This window comes from Cupressus sempervirens, chromosome 7, assembly GCF_028749045.1.
Source record: "Cupressus sempervirens isolate cs-2001-9-10 chromosome 7, ASM2874904v1, whole genome shotgun sequence".
NCBI classification, from domain to species: Eukaryota; Viridiplantae; Streptophyta; class Pinopsida; order Cupressales; family Cupressaceae; genus Cupressus; species Cupressus sempervirens.
In genome coordinates, this window is record NC_143124.1 from 466487112 (window position 1) to 466501012 (window position 13901).

At 35.9% G+C, this 13901-nt stretch overlaps 1 protein-coding gene across 1 annotated transcript in view; it reads right to left on the reverse strand.

Moving 5' to 3' along the window:
* Positions 1-13901, reverse strand: part of LOC149547559 (uncharacterized) — a 213696-nt gene that overhangs the window by 134454 nt on the left and 65341 nt on the right. The window contains exon 7 of the mRNA XM_089791709.1: positions 4122-4248. Coding sequence (XP_089647835.1) covers positions 4122-4248 — 127 coding nt within the window. The remainder of the gene's footprint in view (positions 1-4121; positions 4249-13901) is intronic.

Genomic DNA, 13901 nt, shown 5'->3' on the forward strand with positions numbered 1-13901 from the left:
AAGTCATGAGCCTTAATAGGTTGATCTGTTGGATTAGAAATAGGAGAAACAAGCATGAATGGTCCTCGTTGCTCATCAAAAACTACATCGCGACTATACAGGAGACAAGATGTCTCTATGTCGATCAGGCAATAGCATGAGTTTCTAACTCTTGGCATCCAACTTGGTGTGTGATGCATCAGAGATCCAAATATAGGCAAGAGAGCCAAAAACCTTCAAGTCACTGATTCTGAGCTTGCGACATGACCAGGCCTCTTTCAAAGTCTTATCTTTGATTGCCAAAGTGGGTGACCAATTCAGAAGGTAAACTACAGTACTAACTACTTCAGTCCAAAACTTCTTTGGAACATGTCTGTGGTAGAGGATGGACTCAGCCATCTCAATGATTGTTCAATTTGGACCAACAAGGTAATGTGAAGAGGTTTTAATAAAGTGATAACCAATTAAACACATAATAGAACACCTATACAATAGTCAAGCGTCCCAAGAAAGCCAATGCGAGGGTGTAATGTTTGGATGGTAGCCAGCCTCCTCCGAAAGATGGTGCGCCAAACATTTTACATAACTTGGGCTATTGTGAGCCAAGCTATTACACTCCACTAGAGTCCCTACATAGTTATCCTATAGTGTGTGTGACTAGTGACCCGATGTATTGCATTACATTCATGATCATTGTGTTTTTGTGTCATACTCTGCTTGGAATGTGTAAGCCTTGGACTCTTTTGTCTTATGTCTTTGTAGTTGGGTCACTATCCCCATGACCACAGAAGGGCAAGCCTACAGGTTCCACGTGATTGGTAGGCATTGCTACCTATACCACTTTTGGGGATCAAAGAACAAGGATGGCTATCTTCCAAATGCAAGATCTTGTCGACTTAATCCTCCTCTTGTCCTCTTGGCGTCACTTTTGTAATGGCATCTTGGTGCATATTCTTATCCCCTAAGATATTCATGTCTCTGGTTAGATGATTTAGCCGATTATGTTGTATTTATTTTGTAATCGAGTGGAAGATGCCTCGACATTCATGTATCCAATACTCCTTTGTGTGGAGTTATCTTTCATTCATATCGTATGTTGGTGTCAACATGTCCTCTCTTTTGTCTTCAGAGTATCTTACCCGTTGCATGTTTTGGCAACTGTAATTGCCTATTTTAGGTTATGTTTGACTCCTTTGTTTGGTGTCAAAGATGATTTTGTCCTATAATTGTTTTAGGTTCTACATGTAAAGCTCATGGTGAGCTTTTCGGCATTTTTTAAATAGAATCTATCAGAGTCCAAGTGTGAAAGTTATGGCTTCCACACCGAAGCCCATTTTCATCGTGCAATATTAGTGTTTTATCACACCCAGTAGTAGCATCTCATCACACTTAGTGCAAAAAGGCATTTCATCGCGCGTAGTAGTAGCATTTAATCGTACCTAAAATGGTAAGCACTTACGAACTTTTTTGAAGTTTGCAATTCAGTTTTTCAATATTAGAATATTCTAATGTTTCTTTAATGGCCATCTAGTTAGTCTGTAGTTTATTGGGTAGTTTCTATTTCTGTGTTTAGTTAATGATTGTTTCTTTTAGAAAAATCATCTTTGTATTTCCATATAAGGAGCTTTCATCTCCTTTGTTTAATACAACTACAACTACAACATCAATTTACTATAACATGGTATCAGAGCAAGTCGATGGGATTTCATAAAATTTGGCAACTTTCTTTAAGAAAAAATCGAGCCATCTAATTTTGAATTTTTTTAGAAATTTGTTTTTTTGATTTTGAGAAATAAAAATCATTAGAGGTATTTTACGAAACTTTTGTGGGTTTATAATTTATTCCTTAAAAATTTCTGATGGGTTCTCATTATTTTTCCCTAGAAAAATTTCCAATTCAATAATTCACAAAGTTGCGTGGGATACGTTTGTTGGGTATTGATCAACTTTTTACCTCAAAAATTGTGTTAGGTTTTCATCAAGTTTTCTCCTAATTAATTGTGGCTTTTTGCAATTTGTTTTGGAGCATCATGCTCACCTACGAAGTTTGGAGGGTTAAACAATTTTTCTTCAAAATCGTGCTAGTTGTTCTTAGTGTTTGCCTCTATCTCCAGAGAAGAGAAACTTCGTCATCCAACATCATGTTGGATGTTTTGTTATGATTCCTGGTCAAATGTTTTGCTGATTCTAGGAGGGTTAGTGGCAAACTCATCTCAGTGGCAGAGTCAATGACAACCTCTTGTCTTTTGTTACCAAACATTCTAAAGAAGGGGACACCCTTATCTATTCGATTTTGGGCAGATTTTGACTTCTTGGTCATTTACATTTTGCAAATCCAAGGCGGGTCTCAATGGCAGCAAAATGTTTTGAAGAATTTGTGACCAAAAGATAATAGTTAGACAATGACCATTACCGGCCTGTTTGGCTGCTGGAATAGAATTGGAATAGGAAGATAAAATTAAAATATATTTTATATTCGCTGTTTGGTACACTTAATCAGAATTGGGAATAGGAAGACATATTCCAATTTTGCCCCTAAAATGAGCATATGTCCATGCCAAAAAATATGTTATTGAAACAAGCCATTCCTATTCCAAATCTGATTTTTTTAAAATTTTCTTTTAAATTAATTTTATTTTTTTAATTTAAATTTTTTTTAAAACATTTTTTGAACATGTTTTTTAAACATTTCTTTATTATATCTATTTCTTTAAAAAACAGAAATAAATTATATTTCTCACTAACTTCAACAAATAAAATTAAAATGAAAATAAATTAACCTTTTTACCATTATTGAGAAAATTAAAACAAAAAATATTAAGAGAAATATTTTTAAAAATACAAAACTTAAACCTTATTGCTATTCTATTTTTGTACAACCAAACAATGGATTAACATATTCCCAATCGAATTCCAAGTGAACCAAACAAGATTGGAATTGTCATTTCCTATTCTCATTCCCCATTTTCATTCCCATTCCATTTTTCTATTCTAATTTTCAATTCCTATGCCAGCAACCAAATGGGCCCTAAGGGAGGATATTAGAATATTCTAATGCTTCTTTAATGATCATCTTAGTTAGTCTTCAGTTTATTAGGTAGTTTATATTTCCATCTTTATTTCGCAATTGTTTTTTTAGAAACATCATCTTTGTAAATCTATATAAGGAGTTTTCATCTCCTTTGTTTAATACAACTACAACAACATCGATTTATCAAAACATTCAAATGCCCATTTGGAAGTTGTGCCTTCTCAACCCAAAACAGATCAACTACTAGATCCTTTTGGGATGGTTAGGAAAGTTGTAGCATTATCTTTGCGTTTTAGCCGGAAATGAACTTGAATGCTTAATCATCTAGGGAATTCATACTTGGGTATTAAATGAATGCCGAATTAATGCAATTATGAATAACAGAATGCACCTTATATGCTAGCAAGAGGATATTAAATAGTTTAATCATAATGTATTAATAATTTCCATAGTAGTGCTTGTAAAACTTTCCTGCCTTGAATGATTGGAGATCTCCTTATAAGAAGCTCCAATTTATAATCTTACTTATCTAATCTATTTTTCTACAAATTTTACAAGTGCAATATTCTTCTTGCATATGATAGATTGCAGATGCTGCGAGTCACTAAAGGTCACTAATGCTTTAGATGATCAACACTACCTATTTTCAAAATACTTTCCAAGAACAAAAAATTACGCACGACTTTTAAGTTGAATGTAAATATCACTAGGATAAAATGGATCCTCATCCAGCAATATGTAAAAGAACGTCACTATCAACCTAATCACCACTAATTGTCAAACCCCTGGAAAGAGATCTACAGTTTCTCTATCATGTAAAATTTCAACAACATTGCAAGTTCAAACCTATAAAAAGATGAAAGTACAGCCTAGATATAAAGCAATGTATGGGGAGCTCATAAAGTAATATATATTGTTCAATATGTTCTTGAAAAAATTTCTATAATTCTGGTCCATCACTATTGTACAGGAGTAAAATAAACTGTCGTAAAGAAAATGAACAGAAGGAAAAGCAACCACTACAGACATTTCATCTAGATAACTCATCACAAATACACAAATTAAAAACAAACCCCAAATAATCAACAATCAATTATGGAATAAAACACACCTCTGTCTCAATGGCAGGCATATTAATGCTGTAATTATGGCCTCCTTCAAAGAGATTGTAATGATTATGGTTTTGTAATACTATTACAGGAATAAGTATCCGCGTGGCCAAATCAACAGTCTCAAACCTGAAATGTAAGAATGCTGTGAGCTAAACAACCAAACTGCTGCATCAAAAGAGTGATATCAAAATATACTAGGGACACAACACTACCTACCGAGCTAAAATTTAGAAAGAAATATTTTGTTTTAACGAACTTCATTCACGGGTGTAGCAAAATACAACAGGCAAACAAGGGGTGCAGCTTCAAACTTCTTACAAATATAAATGTAAAAAATATAGAGAGAGAAAATATCGATTGCCAGGAGATACATTAAGTGTGTGACAAAAAGATAGACAAAATGTTTGCATCAAAGCTGTGTACCATTGCAATCTTACCATTTGATCCATTTTGAAAAGAAATAAAGAAATATCTTTTACAAGCAGATTTATGCTAACGGAATACAATATGCAATAGAATTAACAATGACACACTTGAATAATAACATAACCCTTTTCAACAAAAGAAAACAAAATATCACTCAGCATATTTTTTAATTGCGGATTGATTACAAATTTTATTCCCATACAAGACTGAAAATGATACAAGCATTTATTAGAGATTGATATAAGGTTCTTGCAAAACCACATATAGAAGACCAATCCTTCATTTATTTAGAAATTGCATCCACATTAGAAGCCACTATGGAGGACCAAGAGTCACAACTTGGGATTTAAATGCCCTTATGAGATTTGAGCTTGGTATTCCACAATGAGAACCCAACACTTAACAAACCAATCTAGGATTCTAAGCCCCTTGGATATCACTCTACTTATCAACATATGAGAAAGTTCAAAATATATAGAGATTTATTTTTCCTAATCTATCTTCCATCTCCAGTTTGCTTTCTTACTGTCCATAGGAGAGCAATAATACCCTCGAATTTCAACATGAATGGCATTACATTTATAAAAGTTCTTATAGATATCATCTTGTGCAAAGCGTCTGAAACATTACATACTTTTGAGATTCCATCAATTATTAACAAGATGCCACTTAATAAATAGGAGATATTTTCCACAGCAAGTCAAATTGTGATATTGCTATCAAGATTCAACTGTGTGGTTTTGAAAGTCAAACTCATTGACCCATGTTTCACGAGTAGTTGTTCACACAAATCCATCTCTCATGAGAATGAATGGAACACTTAGCACTCATTGCATCTAGGTGATGCTCACAAAGGTAAAGCATCAGGACTTCCTGGGAGGTCACCCATCCCAGTACTACTCCAACTCGAGCAAGCTTAACTAGGGAGTTTCCTCCATAGTTAAACCCACTCTACTTGCAACCCCATTTGCAAAACCTTCAGCAAGTGTTGTGTCTTATGAACCATTCACTAGATAGCCCCTTAAACTCATTAATTGCTAAGGAGATATTTTCCACAGCAAGTCAAATTGTGATATTGCTATCAAGATTCTACTATGTAGTTTTTAAAGTCAAACTACGACTTGTGAAACAATTGAATCTTGGAGGCAATACCACAATTTGGCTTGTGGAAAACATCTCCTACTTATCAATTGATGAGCTTAAGGGGCTTTCTAATGAATGTTTCATAAGGCACATCACTTGTTGAAGGTTTTGCAAATGGGGTTGCCAGCAAAGTGTGTTTAACCATGGAGGAAACTCCGTACTTAAGTGTGCTTGAGATGGAGTAGTACTGGGATGGGTGATCTCCCAAGAAGTCTTGTTGCTTCACCTCTGTGACCATCACCTAGATTCAATGAGTACTAAGTGTTCCATTCATTCTCATGACAGATGGGTTCGTGTGAACAACTACTCATGAAACACGAGTCAATGAGTTGGACTTTAAAAACTACATACTTGATCCCTAATAGCAATATTACAAAGATGCCACCTATCATTGAATTTGAGACAGCTACGTTATTCTGACAAGAAGCCTTGTGTTTCAGATTCCATATAGTTGCTTCCATTCAATTAATTGTAGGCAATAGCTGGAGGTAGATACGAAATGTATTAGAAAGTAGTGGTGTACACCATGCACTGATTCAATATTATGTTGGCCCCTCATGAGAAATGAAGTGCCACACTTAGAGATGAACCTTAATACTAATCTTTTTATAATGATCTTGCCAATTGGAAATGCACCTATGACATTTTAAGCATGGTGTGTTAGTTTGTCACTTGGTCATTTTGCAAGAGATCACACGTTTAAGAGATAGTATACATTCGGATATGTTTATCCTTGGTAGACATTCTTGGATGTGTTAGTCCTTCGTGGGCATCTAAAGTATTGGGGATGGGGCCTCCTTGTGTGATCCCACCAACAATGCCAGGATAAGCCCACGATTCAACAATCAAAATAGAAAGTACCACAAGACTGCATACATTATGAAAATACAAATACCAAATTGTAGTGAAACAGCAACATAGAATGGCCATAGACCCAACTAATGACATCAACTGACTAAGAAATCATATATGAGCATCAGCCAACTTAAGGGCCAACCCAACTCACCTTTAGCCAATTTTTTAAGAGCAATTTATGTATAAAGATAAAACCACTTAATGATAGCCCATTTTAAAATCTAGATATCATCCATAGTCCCCCATACCCACCATATGGAAAGTCTTTCATATTGGGATGAGAATTTCAACTCTTACAGCTCAGGTGCATTGTTCTAGGAATTGTCAAATCACTCGTGTAAACATTTTCTTCATTCTTATTGCCTTTATTCTCTAAACTTATCATCTTGTTTCAAGATACGAGGCCCATATGCACACCTATTAAAGATTTGATAAAGATTCTATACATTGATCTGTCATTCATATATTAAAAAAATCTAAATTATGTTAATACAATTTCAATATGAAAGTTATATCAATGAGGCAATCCAATGCACATATTGATACATTATTGTTTGATTGTGTAATGATATTATATTATGTTCAGAACTTCAGATATTGTGAGATTAAAATAATAAGGATGATGTTTTGACCACATGAAGGATATTATGATAATAGATAGTTTATATTATCTCTATTTAGTATCTAATGGTTATCTATTGTGATCTATTGTAAATTTTAGAATGTTTCTAAAATTTAGTTAGTTGTAGTTATTTGTTACTTTCTTTAGCTTTCTTTTAGCTAGAATAGAATACTTCTATTCTTTACGATCGTTTTCTAAAGAAACATCGCTTTATTCTTTTCTATATATAGACCTCTCGGTCTTTGTTAATAGCAAGCAAGTATTTTACCAATTACATCGTAATATCATTTCCTAAGGAAACATCGCTTTATATTTTTGTATATAGAGATCTCTTGGTCTTTGTTAATCACAAGCAAGTATTTTACCAATCACTTCGTAATATGGTATCATAGCCAATACTCTAAATTTTTTCAAAAATAATTATAATTTCTTGGTTGAAATTATCTGCCTTTTATTTTCGAAAATATTTATATGCATATTTGCTTCCAACTCTCTCTATAATCCAACTAGGGCTTCTATTTTGATAGATCTGAATCCATCGACTTCTAGTTAGGTTTTGCAACACATTTCTGTCCAGATCTGTCTATTTTTTCTACACATTTCCACCATTTTTTGTGGTTTTTTGCCACAGGGCAATTTTTGTTCAAAACCCTAAATTTTTGTACTAGATCAAAAAAAATCACAAATTCTTGGGTGGTTTTTGAGATCTCAACTGGGTTGTTATTCTTTCTGAGTGCCTCGATTTTCCTGCCTCAATTTTGAGCCAATCGATCTAGAAACCGACAACATATTTTTTCTGGATATTTCTAGCACTCTTTTGGGCCACCCTTCAAACTTTCTAGGTCTTCCATTTTTTGCCTCAAAGAATGTGCTTTCACAAATTTTCACGCTTGTTCATTGAAAAACATGCTATGGCATCCTTGACTAATTTTTTGCTCGAAAGCAATTCAAAATTCAATGGTCGGAATTATGCCACTTGTAAGCAATAGACTATAGCAATTTTTGAATATCAAAATACCAATGAGATTGTTCTAGGTGTTACACAACCCCCGACTGCCCCTGGTACTGATCAAGATTCATGGGATCTAAATAATCGAGAGGCAGTGCTGCTTCTCAAATTATCTGTGGCTGATGATCAGCTCTCTTAGATTCCATCTGGCAAGACAGCTTTCGAGATATGGGCACATCTCAAAGGTCTTCATGAGACTTCTGACAAAAGCAGAGCTTTCTTCTTGAAGATCGCTCTATTTTCTATTATCATGGATGAGCAAACTGCGCTCCAGGCTCACCTATATAGGATTCAGGAAATTCGTGATCAGTTGCTTGCCATTGGTTGCAAGATGGATGAAGAGGACATTGTGGTTATCACTTTCCGAAGTTTACCAAAGTCCTACAAGCATTTTGTCGAGACTCTCAACATCATGTCTTCTTGTGTTGATCTTAAGTTCACCGATCTCTGCACACTTCTGCTTCAGCAAGATCAATGGAAACAAAAATTCAGTGGCGGTTTCAGCTCCACTTCCACAGAGCAAGCCTTTGCTACCAAATCCTTACAAAATGCTAAAGGCCAATTTCAGCAATCTTATCAGCAGAAATCCTCTGCTCTAGATTCAGAAGGCTCCGAGAAGAAAAACATTCAATGCATTTATTGCCACAAGTTTGGCCACATGAAGATTGAATGTCAGAAGTGCTTAGCTGCCCTATCTAAGCAATCTGGTTCGCAGCCACAGAGCACCTTGAGCAAACAAGATCTATCTTTTACACTTTTTGACAGCTTTGTGCTTTGGATAGATTAACCATTAAGGGAGGGTATTAGGATAGCAGATAGTTTCTATTATCTTTGTTTAGTATCTAATGGTTATCTATTGTAATCTATTGTCAATATTAGAATGTTTATAATATTTAGTTAGTTGTAGTCATCAATTAGCTTTCTTTAGCTTTCTTTTAGCTAGAACAGAATATTTCTATTCTTTACGATTGTTTCCTACGGAAGCATCTCTTTATTCTTTTGTATATATAGACCTCTAAGCCTTTGTTAATAACAAGCATGTATTTTACCAATTACATCGTAATATCATTTCCTAAGGAAACATCGCTTTATTCTTGTGTATATATAGACCTCTCGGTCTTTGTTAATAACAAGCAAGTATTTTACCAATTCTTTGTAATAAAGGGAATGCATGTTAAGAATGACAATATGAACTATTGAAGCTTATTTAACATGATAGTGAAACTTATGCGTATGGAGGTGATCAGAATACTACTGTGTATAGAAAATAGACACCAACTATATAAGAAAGTACTGTGGGATTGTATGAAAAATGTCAAAACTGTCCTGTTTTAAAGAAGTTGATTGAGAAAATAATGTATTATGTTGGGTTCTTGAATTAAAGACTTTTGTTATTTGCGCATGTTGCATTTGAATTATAAATTTGTGTTGTATTAGTACTATTTGAATCAAGTTTTGTCTAGGAGTCATATGAGGAGCCTTTGAATTAATGAGCCATGAGGAAAGTAGGTCATGGACTAGAAGAAGGAGTTATGTAAAGGTATCAGTGCCCAAAGAACTATTGCAGAATATCAATATAAGTTATATTTTGAGGATATTTTGTAAAATTATAAATTGATTTCATGATACAATTTCACCTCTTTTTTTAATTATATTTATACAAAATTTATGATTCTCATATTAAGTTAGAATTGCAGTTTTAGGGGAAAAAAACAAGAATATCAAGATAAGGGGCATTACATTGCTAAAGCACTGAAAACTCTTCTCTCATAGTTTTGGCCCAAAATGGCAAATAAAATATGTCGCCGATGAATTTCCATAAAGAAACATTTATATAACAAATGGTATTTTTAGTATCCTTCAATAATTCCAAAGTTTGATCCACAATTTAATTAATGAACATTTGACACCTTTGAAGGACTCTTCATGGATGTACTTGACTCTCCTTATAGGCTAATCTAACAGTTCGAGATTGGTTCCAAGTTCAGGCACGAAGGACTGATTCACCGATACGACAAAATTTTGAAAAGGGTTTTGGGTTCCTTAATACAATATTTTAAAAATTATATATAAATATATATATATGAAGCCTAGAAGCATCAGTTAAGAATAGAATGTCACATAGTATCATGGAAATATTTGAACAAATACCATAAACTTGTAATCATAGCATCATAAATCATGATCACACCATCATAGCATCATATAGACTTGTTTACAAAGCTCCCTCTTGATCCTTGTTGCCTCAAAGAAGTTCTCTGGAATTGAGTAACCTCTAAGTGTCATCTCCTCCTTTTAGACAAAACTAGATACAAGACAGTCTGAGTCTTCATCCTTTAGCCTCGACCATGATAGAAGTGAAGACACCTCAGAAAAATGCACTTTGAAATCACTAAAATGAGATAATTCAGTATCTGAACTAATAATCTATTACCGGAACATGCCCGTTGCAATACCTTGTGTAACTTAAACAAAGCAACCAGATTTCAAGCGACACCTTCAATACTCGCCCAAAGTAGTCTCAATTAAATCTGAACCTTTTATAAGAGACCAAATCAGTCCTATGACATCAAATGAGCTAGACCTATAGCTAGGTTTCATCTCTACTCACTAAAAATAACTAAGAAGCTAAAACTTGTTAGAGTAATTATTTATTTACGCTTATTAATTAGATTGTCTTGATTTAATTAATTAAGTTATCTATTACTCTAGTTTTACTTAAGCTATCTCTTAGGTGCATATAATTAATATTTTATATTAATTATATTGCGCAACCTAGTTTCTTTTCCCTTTTTAGGGTTTTGTTCACCTTTAAGGTCAAACTCTTGTATTTTCTTTTTCATGATCTTGGAATAGATTTTGCTATCACTCCGTCGAGATTTCCAAGCTGTGATTTTTCCCTCTTTGGTTTCCTTTCAGCAATAGGTTATTTCAATGCAGGTGTTCTTGGTGAACTGTAAAGTTGGTTTTTCTCAACTTTACATGGTATCAGAGCCTCCCTCTGCTGCCTGGTCTGGAGCTCTTGAAGCTATGATTCAAAGACGAAAACCCTAGCTTTTGTGATTTTTTCTCTTCAATCTGAAGAAGGCGCCTTTTTCTGGGGCACTTTGGGCAAAAACGGACATAGCCATTGCACTCAGAAGGCCTAGTATAGTCAAAATTTTGGCCACAATAGCCTCTGAAGAAAAATTGGCTCCCTGAGGTCGTACGGATTCCAAAAAAATCACAAAAAATGCTTTAAAATGTTTTTAAAGGCGCATCGCCCAACAGCCACCCCCGCACTACCAGCGTGCCGCCCGTGCCCGGCCTGAGCCCCGCCTCCGCCAGCGCGCCACCACAACCTGACCCAATCCCCGTTGCCGCCAACACCGACGCAGCTCCGCCTGGCAACTGCCACCCTGTCGCTTGACAGCCACCGCCACCAACCTTTCAAGTACTAACATTAGCTTTTCAGGCGCTAACGTCATCTTCCCAGCACAGTAATTTTTTTCAGCCACTCCACGCACTGACATCATCTTTTCGACAGTGACGTCATTTTTCGGCAACCAAATTTTTTTCCGGTGACCAAAATTTTTTCCCGACAACCGGATTTTGTTTTTCAGCGGACGTCCTCTTGACGGTCATATGACTGTCAAATTTTTTGCCGTCTCTGTATTTTTCCAAAGAGTTTATTATTTGGAGGAGCACTTAGTTTTTTGGACGTAACTTGACCATACGGAGGTCTTTTTTCAATCCGAAAGAAGCGCCGAAAAGTTGGTTCCAAGCCGGAGCTAATGATGTCAGTTTCATTTTATGACGCGATCGATTGAGCTCTTGTTTTTGGCATTGAAGTAGAGGCTTCAGTTTCCTCCCTCTCTGCATCTGGCGTCCAAGTTTTCTTCTAAGCTTTTGTGCTTTCCTTAGTTGTTTCCATGGTTTTTGAGAGATAAATTTATACTTTGTGGAGAGGTGCATTTTCATTTCTGTAATTTAATTCAAAAACGACCCTTCTACTTCTGTCTTCTCTCAATGTCGAACCCCTTTGTGGCCCGAATGACACCACACAACTACCACAATTGGAAAGCACACATGAATCAACTTTTTATGTCACATGGCTTATGGTCATGTCTAGATGAAAATCAACCTGTCCTGCCACGCCCCTTTGAGGTTCTTCAGCACAGAAACAAAATGGATAAGCCATGGGCTTGATTGCACTCAACATTTTCGATAGTCTCTTGTTTCACCTGGATGGTTTGGCCACTCCTCGAGCTATTTGGACCAAGTTTCAAAAAATGTTTGGCACAGTGAATGAGTTTCGGGCACTACAACTTGATGCAGAGTTGACTTCTTTGACACCTACTAGCTTTCCCACCATTGAGGACTTCTTGATGAAGTTCAAATCTCTACATTTAGTTTTGCAGGGATGTGGGAAAAGCAAAACAGATGATGAGTGTATTTTTTTAATACTCTCAAAGTTGCTAGGACAGTATCAGATCTTTTCTTCCACTTTCTACTCCACTATGGATGTCTAGGGTAACAGACATCAAATGCCTTCTTTTGAGACATTTTGTGATGGTTTGACATGGGAACAGGCAAAGATCCAACAGGTGGATGCTTTTGGCTCTTCCAGCCAAGTATTAGTTTCTCAGTCTTCTCAGGGGAAACCAAAACAGAAAGCCAAACCGAAGAAAGATTCACCAAAAACTGATTCCAAACCTCCAACTAACCCTTCCAAGGGTAAATCTTCTTCGAGGTCTACTGAGTCTTCCTCCAAGACTAAGAAGAAATCAGTTGAGACCTGCAGTTTTTGTGGAAAGGATGGACATCTCGTTTCTAGGTGTTAGAAATGTTTGGAGGCTTTAGAGGAAGTCATGCAGGAGCATCACATTTCTGCTCCTAAGTCTTCATTCCCCCTACAGGGAAAGGTCACGCTCTTACTACACAAGCACTGACTTCTGGACCTATCTGGATTCTTGATTCCGATGCCTCTCACCATATGACTCAAACTAAGCAGTTGGTCACCTCACTTGCTCCTTGTGCTACTTCACAGATTGGTGTTGGGAACTCATCACATCTTTCAATCTTGGGTTCTGGTTCTGTTGCATTAGCTAGGGGTTCTCTTCAGGATGTTCTTTTTGTCCCTGACATCTCGACGAACCTATTGTTTATTTATCAAATTTGCCACTTGGACTCTGGTAAGACAATTGAGTTCTCACCACATGACGTGGTTATTCGGGACTTACATGACTCTGAGTTGATAGTGCCTACTGAAAGTGTTGACTCTGGATCTCATCTATACAGATTTGATGGATTTGAGTCTTCTGATGACACAGGTTCCTATCTTGTAGCACATGCAGATTCAGTAAGGCATGAGCGTTTGGGCCATGTCAATTATAGATATCTTCAGCAGCTGAGCACACAAGCACTTGTTGTTGGGCTTCCATAAATTTCTTGCACAAATGGTGTTTGTCAGGGTTGTGCTCTTGGCAAACAATATAGGGATCCTTTTCTACATGGACGAGCTACTCGTGCTTTGGCACCATTGGAGTTGATTCATAGTGACCTCATGTCATTTCGCACTCCTTTTTCTGGTGCCAGATACATGCTTACTTTCATTGATGACTTCACCAAACGCACATGGGTGTACTTTTTGAAGTACAAGTCTAATGTCTTTGATTCATTTCGAATCTTCAAGACATTTGTGGAGAAGCAATCTAGTTTTTCTATTCGGTGAATACGCACAAA